Source organism: Mustela putorius, unplaced genomic scaffold (genome assembly GCF_011764305.1).
Source record: "Mustela putorius furo isolate JIRA1106 unplaced genomic scaffold, ASM1176430v1.1 tig00000589_pilon_pilon_pilon, whole genome shotgun sequence".
NCBI lineage: Eukaryota > Metazoa > Chordata > Mammalia > Carnivora > Mustelidae > Mustela > Mustela putorius.
Genome location: NW_025421425.1, coordinates 7,747,330 through 7,771,372, shown reverse-complemented (window position 1 = coordinate 7,771,372; position 24,043 = coordinate 7,747,330). Strand labels below are relative to the sequence as shown.

At 47.7% G+C, this 24,043-nt stretch overlaps 1 protein-coding gene across 2 annotated transcripts in view; it reads left to right on the top strand.

The window, feature by feature from the left end:
* The window catches only part of MYO10 (myosin X), a 211,424-nt gene that overhangs the window by 165,990 nt on the left and 21,391 nt on the right, over positions 1 to 24,043 (top strand). For both annotated transcript variants that reach the window (XM_004761205.3, XM_004761204.3), the window contains exons 20-27: positions 5,723 to 5,847; positions 5,942 to 6,056; positions 12,761 to 12,867; positions 13,625 to 13,834; positions 14,195 to 14,240; positions 15,015 to 15,917; positions 16,712 to 16,835; positions 21,149 to 21,392. In XM_004761205.3, coding sequence (XP_004761262.1) covers positions 5,723 to 5,847; positions 5,942 to 6,056; positions 12,761 to 12,867; positions 13,625 to 13,834; positions 14,195 to 14,240; positions 15,015 to 15,917; positions 16,712 to 16,835; positions 21,149 to 21,392 — 1,874 coding nt within the window. The remainder of the gene's footprint in view (positions 1 to 5,722; positions 5,848 to 5,941; positions 6,057 to 12,760; positions 12,868 to 13,624; positions 13,835 to 14,194; positions 14,241 to 15,014; positions 15,918 to 16,711; positions 16,836 to 21,148; positions 21,393 to 24,043) is intronic.

Here is a 24,043-nt window from a genome sequence, read left to right as displayed (position 1 = left end):
ATCGCTGACATCCTTATTATCTTTATGCAGTATATATGAAATTATGAAAGGCTAGGTAGTGTTCAGGGTAATTAGATTCATTAATGCATAAATGCGTTTATTTCTGTCTCCGGTTGTGAAGAGCCTCCCTTGTCCTGGGTCCCTGTGTATCGGCACTTCTCTTGCCCTTTATTTAGATTTGAAGCTGCAGAAGATAGGGCTGGATTATAACTGGATTTGGGGGTAGGTCTTAGCATGTCCTGCTAATCAGTCATTTGCGTCTGGACATTCTGAAATCTTACTTTTTAAGGTGGTAGGGAAAAATAGTCTTCCCAATTAATATTATTATCATCGTCGTCATCATCATCATCATCATTATTTGTAGAACTGATTTACCTGAAACAAATACATTCCATCCTTTCTCCAGGAAGACTCCCTTCATATCCACTGCTGCTTGTCCATTTTATTTTTCAAATTTTTATTTATTTATGTTTTAAGATTTACATATGTATTTTAGAGGGAGTGAGCACATGCAGGAGGGGCAGAGAGAGAGGGAGAGAGAATCTCAAGCAGACTCTGTGCTGAGCACAGAGCCCGACCCAGGGCTGGATCCCAGGACCCGAAATAAGACCTAACCTGAAACCAAGAGTGGGACGCTTAACCGACTGCCACCCGGGAGCCCCCCAGCTTATCCATTTTAAATGCCTCCATGTCTTGTGTGGCTTTAAAAAACTGGCTTTGTTGAGATAGAATTCACATACCTGCAGTTGACCCCTCTGAAGTGTACAGTTTGGTGGGTTTTTATATATTCATGAATAATGTGTTCCCATCACCACTGGCCATTTTAGAACTTTCTCATCAGCTTACAAAGAAACCCCCTACTGTTGGCCTGCCCCCCAACCCAACCCCACCCCGCCGACACATACCTACCCTCACTGCTTCCACCAGCCCTAGGCGGCCACGACTCAGTGTCTGCCCAGTTCCCTTTCTGGACCTTTCATATGGATGGAATCCTGTAGTACACACATGATTTTTTGTGACGGGCTTCTTCCACTTAGTATAATGTTCTAAGGGTTCATGTGGCATGTTTTAGTGTTTTGTTCCTTTTCAGACCAAATAATACTCCATTGTGTGAATAGATAGGTATTTTATTTATCCATTCCTTTGGGTTTTTGTTTTGGTTTTATTTTTTTTAAAGTAATCTACACCCACTGTGGGACTCAAACTCACGACCCCGAGATCAAGAGTCACATGCGCTCCCGACTGAGCCAGCTGGGCACCCGTAAGCCCTCATTTGTTGGTGGCCGTTTAGCTAATTTCTACTTTTAAGTATCTTTCTCGTAGCTTCACACTTGATCTTCCTCCTTCTCTTTCCCTTCCCTCTGTTCCATACAGGGCCATTAGAATCCACTCGATATCTGGGTTTTTACCTTGTTTAAAAAAATGTTATTTATTAAATATCTTCAAAGATATATAGTCAAGTAGAAGAATAATCATATTGTGTATACATGATTATTTTCTTCGTTCAGTGCAGCCTGATATTTCATTCCCTTTTATTCCTAGCAACCTTTCTTCCCAGCATCCACAACAATACCCTCTTGTCCCAGAAAGGGGCGAGCATGAGTGTTCCTGTGCTTTTCTGCACATGTGTACCGAGACTTAGACAGGAGGACCTCAGAGATACTGCGGGTTTGGTTGCAGACCTCTGCAGTGAAGTGAATATCACAAAAAGCAAGCCAGATGACTATTTTGGTTTCCCACGACCTCTAACATTAGATTTACGTTATTCTGTAGTCCTTTAAGTGTGCAGTAGCATTAGGTCTTTAAGAAAGTATAATACTTAATTTAATCTGAGCTTACAGCAAGTCATAATCACTGGTCACAATGAAAAAGTTTGAGATATTCCAAGAATCACCCAAATGTGACACAAGGGAGCAAATGCTGTTGGGAAGATGGTGCCGGCAGACTGGGCACGGCTTTGCCACAAACCTTCAATTTGTGAGAAACACAGGGTCTGTGAACATGATAAAACGACGTATGCCTGTATCTTCATGCACGTACAATAAATAGGGTGGGGTTTTTTTTTTGGTTTTTGGTGGTTTGTTGTTTGTTGTTGTTGTTGTTGTTCCTTTGGGTTTTTTTGCTGAGGTCCTTGTTTTACAAAAATGAGGCTGTTATGCATACTTTCCTGCATCTTTTCTCAGCTTGCCAAAGGCCCGGAGTCTACTGGTGCGGCTTTCACATGGTCTTGGTCTTAATGGCTGCATAGTATTTCGTGATGTGCCCGATTATCAGAATACCCCCGGCCACTCGTTGGGTCTTGTTTCCCATTTTGGCGCTGCCAACAAAGGGATCTTTGTATACCTCAGGTCTGGCTGCATTTATCTCTCACCCTAAGCCTCAGTTGGCTCCTTATCTGGAAAACAGTTGCCATCAAAGCTGGACACAAGAAGCACAGCCGCCCAGGTCCCTCGCGCCCCGCTCTGTCCCAGACTAGCCACGGGACACGCTGGGTTCTCGTTCGGCCTCGTGGCTGTTGTCTGAGCTGCGTTCTCCGTAGAATGGTTGTTCCCCTGCAGCTGCGAACCGGTGGTAGAGCCCAGATGCTGGGTCAGATCGGGGTTCAAATTATGTGTCTCCCCTACATCCTCATACTTGACTTTCTTCTGCATTCCTGAGAAGCTTAATTTTAATGTTTGATATGGTTTTCTATGCGGCTTTCTGCTATGTAAGGAATGAGGGTTGGTATACCTGCCACCCTTCTAAATGGAAGGGTTCTGGGAAACAGAAGGCCGCCGCCTGTGGGGCTACGCATGTGGGGGCAGGAGCGCATGTGGGGGCAGGGGCCACACGGAAATCTCTGCATCTTCCTCTCAGTATCCCTGGGAGCCTCAAACTACTCTTTAAAGAATTAAATGTTGGGCTCCCGGCTCAGCGGGGAGTCTGCTTCTCTCTCTACCCTGCCTTCCCCCGCCCTCTGATCGTGCTCTCTCTCTCTGTCTCTCTCTCTCTCAAATAAATTTAAAAATCTTAAAAAAAATTAAAAATTAAATGTTAAAAAAGCAATTAAGGGGAGCCTGAAAAGATTAGTGCTTGCCCAGGAGTTGGGGGAGGTAGAAATGAGTAGGCGGAGCCCAGAGGATTTTTAGGGCAGTGGAACTACTCTGTAGGACCCTTTAACTCCTCTAATGGTGGATGTATGTCCTTGTGCATCAGAACCCTTCGCTGCACAACAGCGAGCCCTGATAAGTGTGGGCTCCGGGTGCTGGTGGTGGGCCGTTGTGGGTTCATCAGTTATAATAAATGCAGCGCCCTGGCGGGGCTTGTTGATTAAAGGGAAAAAAAAATCTAGCGCCCCCCCCCCACTTTTTTTTAGTCTTCAAGCATGAACCATGGACCCTTGCACATAGTAGGTGTTTAAAGCCCAGACTGTTTTATAGCTGTTTCTCGCAAAATCCATATTATCTGCTGCCATCAAAACTTGAAGCAGCCACCGTCAGAGCAAACTCCAGCCCCGGAAGACTAATTCGCAGGGAAGACGTGTACGCGGGGGAAGTTTGGGAAGGAAAATGCCTGTAAGCTGTGACGTGGCCATCCCCCAGCTGGGTCATCTTTGAACATTAAATTCACCAGAGGAGGAAGTAGAAATTAAAAAGAGAAGCACTGATGGAAATACAGGCTTACCCCCCTCCCCAACCTCTTGAGTGCTGTGCGGGTTGCCCATGGCGACAATCTGCCTCTAGATCCCCCCTTCCTGGTTAAATTACTAGGAAGGGCCAGAAACACAATCGCAGTGCGAGCTTGGAAGGAGCGGCCACTCCTGGTGGCTCCCTCCCGCCCTGCCTCCCTCCCTGGGCTGTATGAAATCCTACAACCACACCACCCTAATTAGCCCGAGAATGGAAGGGGTTGTCATGGCAACCGAGCACTTTTTAAAGCACAGGAATGGTGTTCATTATTGTTCAGTGTCTTTAGCTGTGGCAGAAAGGTCAGTGTGGCAGGCGTTTTCCATATGAATTTTGGCCCCAGAGCCAAGCCGAAGGTGGAATGTTCCTTGGAGAGGCTGAGGATGGTGAGTGCAGCTGAACTTTTTTTGGATGGAGTGGGGGTCCCTTTTGTAATATTTTTTAGGACGTTCTAGGAACTGGTGCCAAACTAAGGAATCGTGGTGACGTTGTTAAATAGGGATTGGAAGAAAAGACGCACGGAAAAACTGGGTGGTTCAGGTATGGGGAGAGATTAAGAAAAGTCTTTGAGCGTCCGGTGATGGAATATTAAATTAGTTGGTGTCTGATGATGAAATTAACAAGTCGAGTAAACCTGATGCTTTATTCTCTGTGTGTTTCACGTTCGCTCTGTGATAGTCTTTGTGGATGGCTGCTGCCCAGATTAGAGTCCAGATAATAGAACGGAAGCATGTTAACCGAATACCTCTAGAACCGTTGCCTCTCTCCATTTTTTATAACATAAAGATAAGGCATAAGAGTAACCGAGGCTGATTTTTCTTATTTTTATGTTTTTCTTACTTTTCCAGGGATATTTAAATAATCAAGACTAAAAACCAGGGCGCCACACTTTTTTGGACATTTGCCCTAATGTATTGGCTGTCCTTGGGTAGAATACTGCTGAGTAAAGACAAGTTGACCACATTGTTTGTAGAAGGAATTAAATTAAATATAAGAGAGGTCAGCCTGCAGGAGATGATATTCAGGCTGTTCCATCACAAGCTGTAGGAGAGATTGGCAGAACATTCTTCAAATTTATTCTTTGCTAGTTTGGGGAGCCTGCGGGAGAACGTGGCTTTAAGCCTAAATTTGTGTTAATGACCGCGCTTTTAAGGACTGCAAATTTAAGCCATTTTTTTTTCCCCACTGTTTAACGGTGACCTTCTATTCTCTTCTGCCCCTTTTCAGTCATTTTATTCACAGTTGTGTAGGATAAAGTACAAATTAGTTCAAGGGAATGGCTCTTTGGATTAAAAAACAAATCATTGCCCAAAAAGCCGCAAGTGGTAAGCGGCCTACTTTTGGGCTTTCCCCTGAAAGACCATTGTCCTGTTCACACTGCCAGATTGTTTGGCAATGGCGTGGATAAGAGAACGCATTTCAGGACATGAAGTTTGGGTTTAATAATTTTTTTTTTTTTTTTTTTTGGTGTGTCTTTGGTTTGGATTTTCTGGGATTCATTTACCTAGGGGTCACCGTGTAGAGCTTTCAGCACACAGAAGATTTGACTAGATACTGAGAAAACGAGACCTCTATTTTTGTCTTTTTTCCTCCACTGGTGTGCTTTCTCTCCCCCCCACTCCCCACCCCGCCCTCCACCCCTCACTGGGTCCCTCTATTCTTTGACTAGAAACATGCCTTTCAGTTCCTGGAAATGGAAGTTCAAAAAAGGAAATAAAGTGACCTCAGATGACACTTTTTAGGTTCTTTGAAACACTGTTAAAAATGGCAGTATGTTTATGATCCTCATTAAAACAGTCAGAAATGGGAACATGGAGATTAATACTAGGAATTATTGGTCTTTTTTTAAGATCTGACAATGGCGTTGTGGTTGTATCAAGAAATGGTATCGATAGTATTTACCGATGAGATGTTGTGAAGTCTGGGACTGCAGGAAAATGGAAGGGCTCAGGGGTGGCTGCTGAAGCCCAGTGATGGGTTCCAGGGGGCGAATCGGGGCATGGGGGGTGCGGGGTGACCTTGTTCCCTTTATCATTTCACCATTTCTAACGTTCCAGATGCCAGAGCAGTTCGACCAGGCAGTCGTGCTGAATCAGCTGCGGTATTCCGGGATGCTGGAGACGGTGAGGATCCGGAAGGCAGGCTACGCGGTCCGGAGACCCTTCCAGGATTTCTACAAAAGGCAAGGCGGGGCTGCATAGGTCCGCTTTCTTTTCAGAGCAGCTGGGGAAAAGGGATTGTAGCGAAAGGTGACGTGGGGCGTCTTTCCGCGGCAGGTATAAGGTGCTGATGCGGAACGCAGCTGTGCCCGAGGACATCAGGGGCAAGTGCACAGCCCTGCTGCAGCTCTACGACGCCTCCCACAGCGAGTGGCAGCTGGGCAAGACCAAGGTAAGGTTACGGACAGGGCGTTCGCCTGGTGGGGGCACCTGGGGGCTCGGTGGTAGAGCGTCTGCCTTCTGCTCAGGTCACAATCCTGGGGCCCTAGGATGGAGCCCCAATGGCAGGACCCCTGCTCAGTGGGGAGCCTGCTTCTCCCTCTCCCCCTGCCTGCCCCTCCCCACCCACTCATTCTCTGTCTCTCTCAAATAAATAAATAAAATCTTAAAGGAAAAAAAAAATATTCGTCCCATCAAACTCCTGGGCGATGTTGGGACAGGTGTCCTGTGTGACTGCTAACAAATGATTTTTATGACTTTTGAACGTGGGGGACGATAAGGTGCCATGCCCACCATAGTCTTTTGTCCTCAAGACAGTTAGTGTTATATCTGAAGTCCTTGACTTGTCAGGAACTCGGTTTTCTGAAACCTGGGGCCCGGAGTGTGTGTGCGTGCGTGCGTGTGTGTGTGTGTGTATGTGTGTGTGTGTGTGTATGTGTGTGTGTTTTCCTTCAGGCAGTCGGCACATTTGGGCTGATGGGCAGTTCAGTTCCAGGAAGTGCCGGGAAGCCTCCGACTTCAGAGAAGCGAGAGCCCAGACCCTTCTGACTGTTGGTACTCTGAATGCTGCCTGCTGTCCCTGCCCCGCTGGGAGCTGTCATGCAAGGAACTGGCCAACACTCAGAGATCTCGTAGGCTGACAAAAAGCCAGTCTAGTAGACCAAGCGAAGGTCATGTTTGGAACATGCTGGTGTGGCTGAGATGAGGCCTGGCTCCTGTTTATTCCAGACAGGAGCGGGGGGGGGGCAGTTTGGCCTCAATAGCAAAAGTTAGCCGTCACATTGGTCGTGTGAGCTGTCCTCCTTGTATCAAGGAGCTGCCAGAATCTTCCTTTGCCGTTCACTCGTTTTCTTCCCTCCACTCTGGGCCTCGTCACACAGGAAGACAGAAATGGCACTTGTCACGGAAAGGCAGGCAGCTGAGGGGTTGACTGTTGAGTGTTTGGAGGGACTCGAAAGTAAGAGGCATTCCTTATGCCTCATCCTCCTGGTCTTCCCAGTAGCAGTGCAGCACCCAAAAAGTATTTTCGTTTCCACTCCTATTACATTGTTTTTAACCAGAGAATTTCTTTCTTTAAAACATGAGGGAGAGGCGCCTGGGTGGCTCAATGGGTTGAAGCCTCTGCCTCCAGCTCAGGTCATGGTCCCGGGGTCCTGGAATCAAGCCCTATATCGGGCTCCCTCCTCTGCAGGGAGCCTGCTTCTCCTCTCTCTCCCTCTGCCTGCCTCTCTGCCTACTTGTGATCTCTCTCTGTCAAGTAAATAAATAAAATCTTAAAAAAAATTGTTTAAAAAATGGGGGACAAAGGGAATCCCTGGGTGGCTTAGATAGTTGACTGTCCAGCTCTTGATTTTGGCTCAGGTCATCATCTCAGGGTCATGCTTGAGCCCCGTGTTGGGCTCAGCCCTGAGTGTGGAGGCTGTTTAATGTCTCCTGATCCCGGGGTCCTGGGATCGAGCCCCGCATCGGGCTCCCCGCCCTGTGGGAGGCCTGCTTCTCCCTGTCCCACTGCCCTACTTGTGTTCTCTCTCTCGCTGTCTCTCTCTGGCAAATAAATTCTTTAAAAAAAAAATTTTTTTTTCTCCCTTTGTCCCTCCCTACTCCAGTTCACTCTCTTGCTCTCAAAAAAGGGGGGGACGGGAGGGCGAGGAAGGAGACTCGCTGACTGGCTCAGTCCGTTCGCACTGCTCTAACAGCACAGCACCGACTGGGTGACTAAAGAACTGGATGTTCATTTCTCAGAGTTCGTGAGGCTGCAAGTCTGCAAGCAGGGTCCTCACACGGTGGTGAGCTCTGGCTCCTCTCCCTCCTCTTAGAGGGCATGAATTCCATCAGGGAGCCCAACCCTCCCGACATCATCCAAACCTAATTACTTCCTAGAGGCTCTGCGTCCGAATCGGGCATGGAGAGGGCACAGACATTCCGTCCATCACATCAGTGAGAGGATGCGGGGTCGCGTGGGGACCCTCAGCAAAGGAAAGTGTAGAATGGACCTATTCTTCTACTCTTAACTTTATTATTATTATTATTATTTTTAAGATTTCTTTACTTTAGAGAGAAAGAGTTGGAAGGAGGGGCAGAGAAAGAGAGAGAGAGAGAGAGACTCCCTCAAGCAGACTCCCTACTGACGTGGAGCTCAATCTTGATCTCAGGACCCTGAGATCATGACCTGAGCTGAAATCGAGAGTCGCGTGCTCCTCCGTCTGAGCCACCCGGGCAGCCCAGGCTCTTCTCCTCTTGAGCAGTTTCACCCTGGCAGGGATTTAAGATCCAAATATCCAACAGGGTAACGACAGCATGCAAAGGGGTTGGGTTAGTTACCTGTTGCGGTGTAAGAAGCTACCACGGACGTACCTGCTCTAACAGCACACGTTTTAATCCCCCCACGCTATCATGGGTCAGGGCTCCAGGCACGGCCTCACCAGGGCCTCTGTCAGGGTCTCCCAAACTGCAGTCGGGGTCAGCTGCAGTTGCGTTCCCTTTTGGAGCTTGGGGTCGTCTTCTAGGCTTATGCGGTGCCAGCAGCTGGTTCTTTGCAGCTGTAGGACTGAGGTCCCTGTTCTCTTGCTGGCTGCCACCCAGGCTGCTCTGAGTTCCCAGAGGCCCCAGCAGTTTCTGACCACGTGATCCGTCCAACAACATGGCGGCTCACGTCATTAAGGCCGGCAGGAGAGTCTGGCTGTGGTCTCCTCAGCCGGAGTCTTTATAATTCATGTGTTCCCAGAAGCGAGATCCCATCACTTTCTCATATCCTGTTTGCTAGAAGGAAGTCCGTTTCCACCCACATTAAACTGGGGTGTAAGTTATTGGGGGTCACCTCAGGATGTGTCCTCACAGGTGTATAGGTCTTTCTCCCTGGAATTCTCCTTCCTCCGGTGCCCACTTAACCCCCTGTTTATCTGACTCATCCTTCCAGTCTCCGCTTAGACATGGACTTGGGCCGGAATCTCTTTTGACATTCTCCATTGCACCCTGCACGAGAAGTACACCCCCAAACTGAGCCAAGCCCCCCTCTGTCCTCTACATCAGTCCCGTTGTGACATTCGGCCATTGTCTTGTGCCATCTTGGTGTTGCTTGTTGACTTTCTACATCACCCAGGGGACAGAATAAATTGTTCATTCTTCTACACAGTGTACAGAGTAGGAGCTCAGGCAATGTCTGGTGAGTGCTGGAAAATTGTAAGGGATGGAACAAGGGTATCACCCATTTAGTCCCTCGGGGAAACTTTCTAAAGACAGTTCAAATGGAACACTTGACAATACAATGTCACCTGCTCTGACTTTGTAATCAAAAAGATACTGCGTTCTTTCTCAGTGGATACCCTCCTCCTATCCCGCTGCCTTATACAGTGGAGTAACACCAAATATCGTGATGTCTCAGACAGTACTGGTCTCTTCTTTGAGCTCTCAGGAACCAATCCAACTTCACATACAATTCCAGTTACATTATGGAAATGAGGTCCAAGCAAGGCTTGAACCCAGGCATAGCACAGGGGACACAGAGACATGATGACATTGCCCTTCAGTTTACTATGTTCCTGGGAGAGAAGACCTCCACGTGCCGCCAGTAAATCATATGGTGTCATCTCTAGGAATAAAAACATTGCTTCTCTAAGAGAGACCTCACTGTGGACTGAAATTTCAGGGAAGCATTCAAGATGAGGACATCTTTAAAGAGGAATTAAACTTTAATTGGTGACCAGTTGGAGATAGAAGTAGGACGGAAACTTGAGAGTTGACAGAAACATTGGGAAGAAAATGTAAGCATCAGAGCATTTGAGTCGTGTCCACTAAATAGCTTTGACCTTGACCACTGTTTGACTTAATCATACACGAGTGTGTGTTTTGGTCATGTTGCTGCCAGAAGGTCTTTGCATTTAAAGCCTTGACAACTAATGAACATCCGAATCTTTTGGTAGAGAAATTCCCACCACACACGACAAGGAAACGTCGACAGTGTTGTAGTCAATGAGTTAAACGCATCTGAATTAGTTGGCTCACATAAAAACACATTTAGTTCTTGGAAGGCAAGAACTCGTATCTTCTGGGGAAGCATTCCTAAAGAAGCCAGAAATCCTGGCTGAACCTCCGGTGAACAGCCCGTCCAGAACATTCCCCTGTGTGTCCCCGCTGTGAGGTTGAGTTGAGGGTGACCTGGTTTTGACTCTTCCCACTTCTCTGTGACTCTGATACATTTCATTTTTCTGACCAAGTGGACTCTGTTGCCAGACCTTTTTCCCTCTGTTCTGTGGCCACAAAGCCTGCAAGAGGTACTGCTTATAAAGATATCTTCCTGGAATAATCCTTGGGCTCTTGAGCTATTGGGATAAAGATAAAAAAAGGCCAGATGAAATTGTTCATACTGTATGTTGAGTTGAGTTCCCCAGGGTAGTCCCTTGAGTGGGCACTGCCCTTTGCTGAGCCACTCGAAGGCACCCACTCAGGGCAGCACTTGCCGTCACAGTCAGTTGCTGGGTCGCGCAGGCTCCATCTTGGCCACGTCCCAGGAAGATGGGTTATGGCCACTGCTCACTGCTCGGCTGGGAGAACTGACATGGCTTTCCGTGTGTCCTTGCATGAATTCAGGGTGGATGTTCTTAAGCAGAGATGGGTCTCTAAGAGTATTCTGCTCTATTTGTTTGCCCCTTGGGTTAGTGGAAGAATATCTAGAGGATGATGGGGCAGTAAATTTACTAGGCAGGGCAGAGAACTCTTTGGGATGGGCATGAAACTTAATACTAAAGCAGGTATTTCTCTGATTCTGATTCAAATGGAGACATTCTGTAGACTTCTAGAAAGGTGAGACACACTCTTCCCTTCATAAAGCTATTTGCTTGTGAGAACTGGTATTTTGTTTTGTGAAAGCCCCACCGCCATCATGCTTCCCCAAGATGTGACTTTTGTCCTTTTAAATACTCACCAGAGCTACAGCATTAGAGTAAGATCTTTAATGCTGAAAAAAACCTCAAAGAAGTTTAAATACTTCTTGTAAGTCTAATCTTGATGAAAACTGCTTCAGAGATTCCTAGTTCTGAAACTTTTTATTATTTTCAAATAAATAAGCTTTATACTTGCCTTTTTAAAAATTATTTATTTAGTTTGGCCAAAGAGGCATCATGCATCAATAGAGCCTGTAATTGCAACTATAGGAAAAGGGTTGTATGAGAAACTTTTCTAGGGGAATTATTTGTGGTAGAGTTTGCAAGTGCTCAGGAACCCAGAGCACAAGGAGGTAAACCTTCTGTGAGTCACCTGCTGGTAGGATTCTTTATTTGCTTTTTTTGCCCAAATGTCTTGGAAGAGACAGAGCAGAGTGTTTGGGAAACTGTGCTACTAAGAAAACAGAATGCATCATGATTGGCCAGAATGACTGACAGAAGCATAAATCAGAGCATCATGAGTGAGCGAGAGCATCCATTAGCTTCCCGCCCACCACCTCCGAAATGCATCCAGGCTGACCGTTCATGGAAAAGCACGAAAATATTTTGGCACTAGTTTTTCTAGGAAATCATTCAGAATTTCTCATGCAGGCAGTAAATCTGAAATTATAAAATTAAAAGCTGGCTTGATTGAGGGAAGGTCTTAATGTTTTCACATCCTTTCAAATACTAGGAATTCTGATACAGAGTGCCAATTAGCAAAGACAGTTTCCTTATTTAGTAAGCCTAGGATTGAGGCGCCTGGTACCAGAAATAGGCCAGCAAATGGCTATGATCTGTTTTGTCCCAATTCTGCATTCTTGTGAGGGTCAAACTGAGATGAAGCAAAAATGGTTCAATTCTCATTTTAAACTTGGTTTTCAGAGATACTTTTTTTTTTTTTTTTTTTTTTTTTTTTTTTTAAGATTTCTTTATCTATTAGAGAGCATGAGCTGGGGAGGGGGTGCAGGGGCTGGGGTGGTAGGAGACAGAGAAAGAGGGAAAAGCAGACTCCCCTCTGAGCAGGAAAGCCTGCCACATCTGCTGAGCTCCATCCCAGGGATCGCGACCTCAGCCGGAGGCAGACACTTCACTCACTGAGTCACAGGTGCCCTCAGGATTACATTCTGAATGTCAATTTTTTTTTTAATGTGCATTAAAGTTTTTGAGGCCAAGACACCGTGATCGTAATGACTTCTCAGTCATGCAGAGAGAGTTTCCATGCGCTATTAAAGTAACATAAAATCCAAAGTTCCTGAATATTTTTCCTCCTCCTTCCCTTTCCTTCTTTCCTTCCGTAACATAGGGCATCTCTCTGTTCCTTGTGACTCACACTTTATGTGGGACTGGTGCTGGTCCGTAAACTATTTGTCCCACTTAAGTGACTATAAACTTTGATGGCAACTTCATAGTCCTCTGTGCCTGTTGGAGCTAATACCCCCCCCCACCCCAAAAAGGCAGGGGGAACTTGTATTTTCTATATCTTTGCTTTTTATTCCTAGCAATATATTTTTACTGTATTTTTCAAATATCTTAGGACATGACAGCTGGAAAGTTTAAAAAAAACAAAGCAGCCCTCCCCCACAGGGAGCTGGAGAACCATTGTTGTCCTTGGAAATGTGTTTGGAGCACATTTACGGAGAGAGAGGCATGGCCTCCAGAAGCTGTCTCGGACTCAGAGAACCTCCTGTTACCAGCCACGTTCTTGGCTTCTGATGCCTCCTTTTCCCCCGGCCAGGTCTTCCTTCGAGAGTCCCTGGAGCAGAAACTGGAGAAGCAGCGGGAGGAGGAAGTTACGAGGGCGGCCATGGTGATCCGGGCCCACATCTTGGGCTACTTGGCACGGTAAGAAGCACACCGAGGGGAGACCTCCATCAGACCTGGACGGAGGTCAGGACCAGGCTGTGGAGAGTCTCAGGGCAGCGCTCCTAACTAGCGATGCCAGATGCCCAGTGGGCTTGACCCGGGAGGAATGTAGGCAAGGGTCTCCTGATGTCTCCAGTAGACCAGTGACAGGAGGGGACAGGGCAGAGATACCCAGTTCCTCTGTGTCATGTATTGAAGCCGGGCAGCCTGGCTGTTGACTTGGCTCTTGGCCTGTTGGGTCCACAGAGGGCTCCCCTCTCCCGTGTTTGCTCAGCGAGGTGGCTTCTCGCCTTGTGAGCTGGAGCTCTGTCCGTCTCTGTGGACCCACCTGCTGTAAGAAATTGTTCCATTTTCTGAAGTACAGGACCATGGTGCTGTGGCCTTTTTTTCTTCCCCCTCATGAGGACGGGAGACTGCAACAAATCTTTTTTGGTGCTGTTTACAGTCCAGCCCCTCCCAGGACTCTTCCAAGTCAGCATTAAGGGTTATGGACTTATTTAGTTTCAGCCAAGATAATGATAAGGTTCTTGCTTTAGTTTTGTGTGTTCTTATGCTTTTGTTTTCCTTCTGTTTTGTTTTGTCCACAGGGACCTCCTGTCCGCTCCTGCCGCTATAATGAGACGTTCAAAACCTGGCCCTTTTCTTTTGTCTTACAGCATTAATGGAAACTCATTGAAGAGCTCAGAGCCTCATTCCCTCAAAAACTATCCTGTTCTGCTTTTGTTTTCATTTTCAGAAAGCAATACAGAAAGGTCCTGGACTGCGTGGTGATCATACAGAAGAACTACAGAGCATTCCTTCTGAGGAGGAGATTTCTGCACCTGAAGAAAGCCGCCGTGGTTTTCCAGAAGCGACTCCGAGGTCAGATTGCTCGGAGAATTTACAGACAGCTGCTGGCGGAGAAACGGGAGGAGGAAGAAAAGAGGAAACGGGAGGAAGAGGAGAGGTACACTAGCTTTCCTGCTCGGATGAGGCAGAAGGACACCTTGTGAGTTACAAGGTCAATTTCCATTCTTGCAGCAAGAATCCCCAGTGGATGCTGCAGAACCTGCTGTTTGAAACATTACCTCTTGGTGGCTTGGACATAAAATTCCTTGGATATAAAATTCCGAGTTCTGTGCATTTAATGCATGCACAGAATGCATAATTGACCAGAAGTCTCTAACCTTGTTGTGTTTAGCAAAGTTTTCTTTAAAAAGGTAGCTCTCCCTTGGAAATGTGCTTTCGCGGTTGTGTGTGTGTGTGTGTATGTGTGTGTGTCATTGCTTATGGTTATTTTCACCTCCTTTTTCCTTTACACTTTTAGAGAAAGAGAGAGGGCACGAAGAGAGGCTGAGCTCCGCGCCCAACAGGTAAGCATGCCCTTGACCCCGTGCTATCTCGTGTGCCCCTTCCCTTCCTTCCCACTTCAAACACCCGGGTGAAAGGATTCAAAGGGAAAACAAAGTGTAAAGATACAAGAAGAAAGATTTTAAAGGCGATGTTGCTGATGCAGCTCGTTACCACTGAGTAAAACTTTGTGAATGTGTAAGGTTTAAATGTGAACCCGGACAGCAGCATCTCTGTGAAGCCGCCTGACCGCTGTGTTAGTTCGCCTGCCCTAACATAGTACTACTCAGCCTGCCGGGATTAAACAAAAAAGTGTTGTTTCACGATTCTGGAGGCTAGAGACACCCCACCCCCCCACCCCCCCCACCCCCCCCCGCCGCCGCCCTGCTCCAGGGTGAAGGTGTCAGCTGATTCACTTTCTCTCCAGGCCTCTCTCCTTAGCTTGGACGTGGCCGCCTTCTCACTGTGTACTCCTGTGGTCTTGCCTTTGTGTGCGTGCCTCCCTGGTGTGTCTGTGTGTGTCCGGATCTCCTCCATCTGCCAGGACTCCGGGCAGATGGGGTTCCAGCCCACCTCGTGGTCTTACTCTAACATAATCCCTTCTTTAAGAGCCCTGTCTCCAAATAACACATTCAGTGTTCTGGGACACCGGGGCTTCAGTATCGGTTCGGAGGACGGGGCACACCGTTCAGCCCATAGAGAGCCCATCTCCGCGCAATTCTTCATTGCGAAGAAGCAGCGATGCTCGTCCTGGTGCTGGCGACCCTTGCTGACCCCTTCCTTCCTCTCCTGCCCAGGAGGAAGCCGCCAGGAAGCAGCAAGAGCTGGAAGCCTTGCAGAAGAGTCAGCGGGAAGCGGAACTGCGCCGGGACCTGGAGAAGCAGAAGGAAAACAAGCAGGTGGAGGAGATCCTCCGCCTGGAGAAGGAGATCGAGGACCTGCAGCGCATGAAGGAGCGGCAGGAGCTGTCCCTGACCGAGGCGTCGCTGCAGAAGCTGCAGCGGCTGCGGGACGAGGAGCTCAGGAGGCTGGAGGACGAGGCGTGCCGGGCGGCGCAGGAGTTCCTGGAGTCGCTCAACTTCGACGAGATCGACGAGTGCGTCCGCAACATCGAGCGCGCGCTGTCGGTGGGCAGCGGGGAGCGCGCGCTGTCGGTGGGCAGCGGGGTGTCGGCCGAGCTCGAGGAGCCGGCGGAGGGCGCGGGCGCCGAGAAGCCCAGCTTCAACTTCAGCCAGCCCTACCCGGAGGAGGAGGTCGACGAGGGCTTCGAGGCCGACGACGACGCCTTCAAGGATTCGCCCAACCCCAGCGAGCACGGCCACTCGGACCAGCGAACGAGCGGCATCCGCACGAGCGACGAGTCGTCGGAGGAGGACCCCTACATGAACGACACGGTGGTGCCCACGAGCCCCAGCGCGGACAGCACGGTGCTGCTGGCCCCGTCGGAGCACGGCTCGTCCCCCGGGGAGCCCACCTACTGCATGCCCCAGGGCGGCGGCGGCGCCGGCGGCCTCCCCTCCCCGGACGGCGACTACGACTACGACCAGGACGACTACGAGGACGGCGCCATCACCTCGGGCAGCAGCGTGACCTTCTCCAACTCGTACGGCAGCCAGTGGTCCCCGGACTACCGCTGCTCCGTGGGGACCTACAACAGCTCCGGAGCGTACCGCTTCAGCTCGGAAGGGGCGCAGTCCTCGGTGAGTGCGCCCCGTGTGGGGCGGGGGGGGGGGGAGCAGAGGGTGGGGGGGCAGGGGGGACGGACCTTGTCTGTGATCTGTGCCCCGGGGCCGCTGAGATTTCAGAGTTCGGTCTTGAAGAGGATCCGACACCCATTTTCTGGCCAAAAGCAATCGCGTTAGTAAATGGAGCCTTGATATGCACACAGAGCCCAGAATCGCCCAAGAAAACAGGCACTATAAATGGAAACTCAAGCCCTGTCTGTCATAGCTTCCCAGCAGGTGGGGAATTAAGGCCCGCCCTAAATTAGAACTGGAAGGGCCAAGGGCACACCGGAGAAGGAGAACCAGCGTTCCAGAGGCCTCACGGTCTGCTCCCAGCCTCTTCTACCTGCGTCTGCTCTCCCTGATGCCTTACCAGACACGCTCTCCGGTCCATGGGCTTATTTATAGTTCACTTTGATTTTTCCCATTGGCTGTGCATTAAATATCCCCTTGATTTTCTGAAGGTATTTTTTATCATAGTGACTTAAAGGGAATTAACTCTTGTATGGTTTGATAAAAATTCTACCCTTGAACAGTCATGTTTTTAGCACAGCCTTTGGATAAATAAGTGTGTCTCACGGGGTATCCATTCAATGGGTCATTTGACCTTACGGGTCAGTATTTTGTAATTCTTGACCACCCTGTGTTGTGAATGGTGTGAATTCTCGTGTTGCTTCTGTCAGATTTATTTTTTTCAATGTTGACAGATGCTGGGCATTGTTTTTGCTTTTTCTGTTTGGCTCACGGTTGGCTCTCTCCTTCTTGTCCAGTTTGAAGACAGCGAAGAGGACTTTGATTCTAGGTTTGATACAGACGATGAACTTTCTTACCGGCGGGACTCCGTGTACAGCTGTGTCACCCTGCCTTACTTCCACAGCTTTCTCTACATGAAAGGTAGGACCCGTGCCCCCAGGGCCCCTGGCGGGGGGAGGTAGAGTAATGGACCGCTGAGGTTTGGTGTTCACTGAAGCTGACTGAGGTGGACCAGGAAGGACCCTCCCCATGGCTCACCTGGTGTTAGTTCCTCTGCGGTGAATGAGGGACGCCATGGCTGAGAAGATCATACCAGGCAGAACGCTGCTCAGACTCTCAGCATTAGGGCAGAGGATGTAGCCCCTGTCAACATCTTCAGGCCCTGTTGCTTCTCTGGCCACCCCGTCTCATTTCTGTGCTCTTTTCCTTCTTCCTACACCTTCTCCTCCCCTCCGCCAAGCACACTTTTCCTTTCCTTTCTCTCTCTCACACACATGCTTCTGCTACAGTCGCTGTAGCCTGTAATGATGGTCAGCTGCACCATTCCCTCCCACAGGAGCGTTAGAGAACCTAGAAGGTTTCCTCTACACGGGAGAAAAGTAAAGATCGGAGACAGGGATGCACCTTGCCTTGGCTGCTTCTGACACCTGCTGTCTACCCTGCACTTCCTGACGAGGATTTTGGTTGTATATTTCGACAGCTGTGAACCTTTGTCTTTTATTGGCTCTTAATATTTAAGGGCTTCAAAGCATGCTCCTTTTAGAAAGGAACTTAATTAAGACCTTTTGGTCCTGCCTCATTTGTGTCCTCAATTCTGACTTCTATTTTATTTTTTAAGGTTTTTTATTGGGCTGGGTGGGGGTGGGAGGAGCAGAGCGAAAGGTTCTTAAGCAGGCTCCGCGCTCAGCACAGAGCCCCATGCGGGGCTCCGTCTCACGACCCCGAGATCATAACCTGAGCCCAAATCAAGAGTTGGACACTTTAACTGACTCAGCCTCCCAGGCGCCCCTCAACTCTGACTTCTAAATCGGTAACAAGGACCATGGAAAGCCACTGTCGTCACCAGGTTTTGGTAGGAGTTTCCCATGGATCTCTGAAAGAAAGGTCTGCCTCGTTTCTCGCACGGCTCCAGGCCACCCGAGGGAGAGGGTCCAGGTCTGCGGGACGGGGAGGGATCGCCAGAACCGTCATCCTGCCGATGAGGCCCTCCACTCTGCCGCTCCCGCTTTCCTAGCCCTTCCCATGGCTCTGCCGGCTGCTTTGTCTTCCTGACTCTTCCTCACTGTCTTTTCCGCCGCCATCTCTCCTCATTGGCTTTGCCTTCTCTTCTGTTTCCCTCCATGAAAACATTTTCATTCTGTGTTCCCTTCCCCTGTGTCTTCTGTTCTTTGCCCTTGCTTCTCTCCTCCTGGCATATTGATCTTTTCTCACAGCACTTGTCCTCCCTAATTGTCTTCCTGTTCTTCTTTGCTTACATTTTTCTTTTCATTTTTATTTGATTTTTTTTCTTTCTTTCTTTCTTTTTTCTTTTTTGGCTGCTGCCCCAGCGCCTACCCCCTATATTCAACATCAGGCTAGCTACAAGTAGCCGGTCACTGGTTTGTCAAAGGTCTGCTGTTCTCAATTCCAGATCCCCAAGGTGCTCAGGGAAACCCTGCCAGGTTTCAGGGAAGATCTTCCTATTACCTGAAGTCATTGGTTGGTGGAAATTCTTATAGGAATGCTAGAATGAAAAAGACTGAAAAATTCGAACTGAGTAATCAAGGGTCCACTAGACTACTCAATAAAAGCAAAAATTTAGTCACAAATCGTAACTTGACCTAAGAACCATCCAATCAAAGCATTTTAAAATTTTTGTCATGCATGTCTCAGAATAAATATATAAGATTTTTTTTTTGAGATTTTATTTATTTATTTGACAGAGATCACAGGTAGGCAGAGAGGCAGGCATAGAGAGAGAGAGGAGGAAGCAGGCTCCCTGCGGAGCAGAGAGCCCAATGTGGGGCTCGATCCCAGGACCCTGAGATCATAACCTGAGCCGAAGGCAGAGGCTTTAACCCACTGAGCCACCAAGGCACCCCTAAGCTTTGTATTAGTAGTATTTCCCCCACCCCAAACTTAATTCTAGTTCCCTCAGTTAGCTTTAGAAGTCCCTATAAGTCACTCCGATAATGGCATTGATTTATTACATAATTGTCTGATTAAAACAAGTAAGATTAGAAAAAAATATATATTCAAAGCATTAAAATCTTAAGACTGAAGCATGCGGAGCCCAAGGAGGTAAACAGGTGAGTTTTGGGCAAACTCCTCTGAATGAAACAAGTGGCTGTATGCATGTATCACCTTCAAATCTTTGACACATCATCATTTACTCTTTAATAAAGTATTTATAAAGTTGTGACCAAACATGCCAGAGAAACCAATGATAAAATATAACCACCAGATTATATTCTATGAGCATAAATGCATTTTCAGCAGCTTAATAGTTTCCTTAAAGGGTTTGCAGTTAGGAAATTAATAGCTTTGATCAAATTCTATAAATGATGATGTATGAAGGGAGCACCGAGAACTGGAGATGGATAGCGGGGTGAGTCTTATTCTTAACTTAAGAGCAACAGTGAAAAATCTCCAGGTGATGACTATGGCGATGACGGGTATAATCTGTATCTTCAAAACAACCGTGAATAGCCTTGATCATTTAAAACCATGTTTTTAATCAACACAGAACTAACATGCAGTGTTATCTTAGTTTCAAGTATACGACATCATGAATTAGTACTTGCGCACGGCACTCGGTGCCCACCACCAGAAGCCTCATACAATGGCATTAACCTTTATTACCTGAGACAGTAAGATCATAAATGACTTTGTACTGCAGTTTCCTCTGGGCTTGTTTTTGAGAAACCCAGATTAATAAGGGTAGCCGTTGGCAAGTTTGTAGTTTGTTAGGAAACCTCCCTGGAGTGTTGCGTGGTCCCGGACTTCTCAGCCAAGAGAGCAAACAGTACTTTATTTAGGTTTAAGAAGGGGCAAGGTAGGGGGGGGGGGGGACAGCATCTGGATGGCTCAGTCAGTTAGATGTCTGCCTTCATGATCCCAGGTCCTAGGCTCAAGCCCCCCCATCCGGCTCCCTGCTCAGTGGGGAATCTGTTTTCTCCCTCGCCCTCTCCCCCTGCACTCTCTCTCCCTCCCAGAGAAAGAAAGGGCATCGGTGTGTCCAATGAAAGCAAGTGCCTTTGCACGCCAGACCCCAAATAGTGTTGTCATTGCCTCATGTGTTTCAGTGTGAGGTTTAGCTCTCTAGTCACTGAAGCAGTCATTGAAGAAATTAATCCGAGAAGGTCTGTCTTCAAGTTATCTCTAGTCTGGGAAAGAGAGCGTTTTCTTTATTCTTTCGGGATCCATGTTCACCTGTGCCTTATTTTTAGGACTGGCTGATCAAAAAAAGTAACTCATCTCTTTATAATAAGTTACTGAAGTAGATTCCTTGTGCTTTAGTGGATTCGTTAAGAGATTTTTTGATTGATGGTGGTTATAATGACCTCTTTGACCGACCTTGGGAAATCTAGAATCCTAAGATAAAGTTATCTGCCAGAAAAATGTTAGAAGAATTTTTAAAGATTTTGTTTTGAAGTAATCTGTACACCCAACATGGGACCTCTACACCCAACCCCGAGATCAGGAGTCACATGCTGTACTAACTGAGCCAGCCAGGTGCCCCCTTAGAAATATTTTTTATCTTATAAAAGATATATGTATATCCTTGCTTTCCCTCTCTTTCTAAAAAAGTTTTCTACTAAATAAATTACAGTTAATTCTCATTTTTAAGGCCCAGTCACAATTTCGTTGTTTCATGTTCTAAATATTACACTTTTGACATAAACAATTTTCAGATGATACTTTTTTTTTGGGGGGGGGGGAATGTATTTACCCCCCAAAAGCTCTATTTTATCTTCTTATGGAAGTTTTAGGTCTTGTAACCTCCCCCACCCCCACGCCACCCATTAACCAAATAAGGAAGAAGGAATGTGTATAAACTTTGACACCGTTGTCAACTAATGTCTCCTCTCTGGGGCATTTGGAGATAAGCAGGATCCATTCCCACTGAAATGGTCACACCCTGTGGCTCTCCAATCATCCCAGGTCTATAGTGTTGGCTCGGGATTTGTGTTTCTGTCAGGGCTTCCCCAGGATTTCTCAGCTGAGTAGGAGCTGCTTTGGAGATCAGGAAGGGACAGCATTGCTGTGTAATCAAACCAAGCCTGGGTGGCATCTCCCCGCCACCCCCCTGAACACAAGCCAGCAGGCGCCATGCTTTGTCGAGGGGTATCTGGGGCTGGGGCTGGGGTGGGACAAAGTAAAGACGACAGGCTGAACCTTAAGACCCTCGAGTGATGGGGTCCCGCAGCGTGACTGACTTCTCAAACCCGTCCCTCCCCGATCTCGGGGCACAGGTGGCTTAATGAACTCCTGGAAGCGCCGCTGGTGCGTCCTCAAGGATGAGACCTTCCTGTGGTTCCGCTCCAAGCAGGAGGCACTCAAGCAAGGCTGGCTGCACAAAAAAGGCGGCGGCTCCTCCACGCTGTCCCGGAGGAACTGGAAGAAGCGCTGGTTCGTCCTCCGCCAGTCCAGGCTCATGTATTTTGAAAACGACAGCGAGGACAAGCTCAAAGGCACCTTGGAAATCCGGACGGCCAAGTATGTTGACAGACCCTGGAGGTGGCCCATTGGGTGGCGCTCTGGGGCTGCTCGGTCGTTCATCTCGACGCCTCCAAAGCCACCTGGCCTGCGGTCTTCAAAGCAGTGGCTTGTAGTAGGTGTTGAGTGCATCCCAATCATTCACTCGAACAATCGAATTGTTACGGGACCTGGGAAGGGTCTTTGAACCATTTGCTTCTCGAGGTCGCATTCAGACCCTTGGCTCTCAGTAAGGTGCCCGCTGGTCCTGGTGGGGGTGCAATTGGTTGTGTGCAGGGACCGTGCGAATCTTCAACAGTGGGTTAAGAATCTATTTCTCCTCTTATTGGTCAGCACACCACAGCAGATGGCTAAGGTGGAACCAGACTGCCCATCTGGAGGTGTTGGGTTTTTCGCTTTAGCTTTTGAGGTGTTACTGACATACAGCACGTGAGTTTCAGATGGACGGAGGAGTGACTCTGCCTTTGGGTGCGTCGCAGAATGATCACCACGGGGAGTCTAGTTAACATCTGGCCCCACAGACGTTAACACATGTGTTTTCTGGTGATGATAAAGATCTACTCTCAGCACCTTCCAAATCGGTGATTCTATATATTTTTTTTATAATTTTTTATTTTTTATAAACATATATTTTTATCCCCAGGGGTACAGGTCTGTGAATCACCAGGTTTACACACTTCACAGCACTCACCAAAGCACAGTATATTCTTAACTGATTCTCTCATGCAGTACATGGTGGCTCCAGGACTTATTTTGTAACTGGAAGGTTGTAACTTTAGACCACCTTCATTTTGTTTTTTAACTTTTGGAGTACCCTACACCTTAGAGATGGTTTTTGAAAGGAATCCTTTATTTTTTACCCACATGGGATATTCGAGCCATTGTTGTTCCCAGCAGTGAGAGGAACAGAACCGGGCTTTGAATTCAACACACCCCTTTTTTCTGACCCCCTTTTATATAATCAAAGCACTGGACTACTTAGGACCTTTATTTGAGTTAAACATTTAAGGTTTGCAGGAAATTGTTGGACTTAGCGGCAGCAGGGTAACTTGATACTACGCATTAAAAGTTTGGGGATAACCTGTGGCCATGACTCCACTCAAAATCAAGCAATCACCATATTTAGAAAATGGGTAAAATAAGCTTTGAAACAGAAGAACTCCTGAAGTCATGAGACCTGAAAATGGAGTGTTGTTTCTAATCAGCGTCGGCAACTGTAGAACATGATTTATTAGAAAGTGTGGGAGGTTAAATAAAGAAGGTGTTCTAGGCATTTAATTTTTAAGGGCAAATAATGAGATGCAGACAGCAGAGTATCGGGCTCCTCCGGGCTGCCGCTTGGGTTTCTCAGGAGCCCATGCTCCATCCTGCACGGGTGTGAGGGGGGGGGCCGTGAGATTAAATCCTACAAGAAATCTGCACAGCTTGACACAGCTTCAGCCTCTTGCTCCGTAGAAGGCTCCCCTACAACTGCCAGGAAGCTCGTAGGAGGAGGGCAGAGACGGAATTTCACTGGTGGAAATTAGTATATAATCCTCGTGCACCTTGCTCTGTGCTGCTTAATATAAAGCCCTATTCTCCAGGTGCTTTGTGAAAATTACAGTTTTAAGGAGACCTTAGCTCTGACTTGGCCATTTCTGTCTTGTTCTGCAGAGGGAGGGCCAGGAGTTGTAAGGGTTTCACCACATTAAGATTTCTTACTGACATTAATTAAAAGCATCCACTCTATTTTGAAATGTTTTGTTACAGAAAATTTCAGTCCTATGCAGAAGTAGGCAGAAGAATACAATGAAATCCATGTACTCATTCTGCCGCTTTCAATTTACCCCCCCCCCCCCCCCCCCCATAGCGGGTGTTTCAACTCTAATCCCACCCACATGCTCCCCCTACAGGCCGTATTTTGTAAAGCAAGGTCCTGACAATTTTGTCTCTAAATATTTTAGTATACACTTAGCGCTTAAGACTCTTAATATATAATCACATTATGGTGACAGCATTTACAGAAGTAACATGAACTTCTCAATCATCCAAACTCCAGTCATTGCTCAAATTTCCCCAGTTGTCTTGTGATGGTGCTCTTGTTAAGGCTTATAATTTCTCATCCAGCAACAGATCTCCCGAATCTCTCGTAATTTATACAATACACAACCCCATCATTTTCTTCACACACTTGCTGTCATTGAAGATGCCGCCGCATTTATCCTACAGAGTTTCCAGATTCTGTGCATCGTGATCCTGACAATACCATTACTGCCTCTCCAGGGAAGCCTTTTACAAGTGCAAGTCCCTGGCCCCCACCCCGGAGGAAGCAGCCTCCAGCCCCCACCCCGCGTCCATCTAGATCACCGTCTCACCTCTCATTTTACACACAAGGTCGCCGAGTTCCAGAGTGGCAGAGTGGCCGGTCCAGGGTAACATGGTCCAAACGGTTTCCCTGGAGTCCTGCTCAGGGAACACCATGACCCGAAGCTTGGCTGATTCCTGCCCATCTGTCACCTCTTGCTTCCTGCTCAGAAAGGGTGTCCTGGACTACTCTAGGAATTCTCACCATCTTGAGTTTTAAAAATATTTTATCTCATCTTAGTGATTCTAGCTCTAAGATACTTATTTTTCTAACTAGTTAGACTGTTTAGTTGTGTAGATATAAAAGG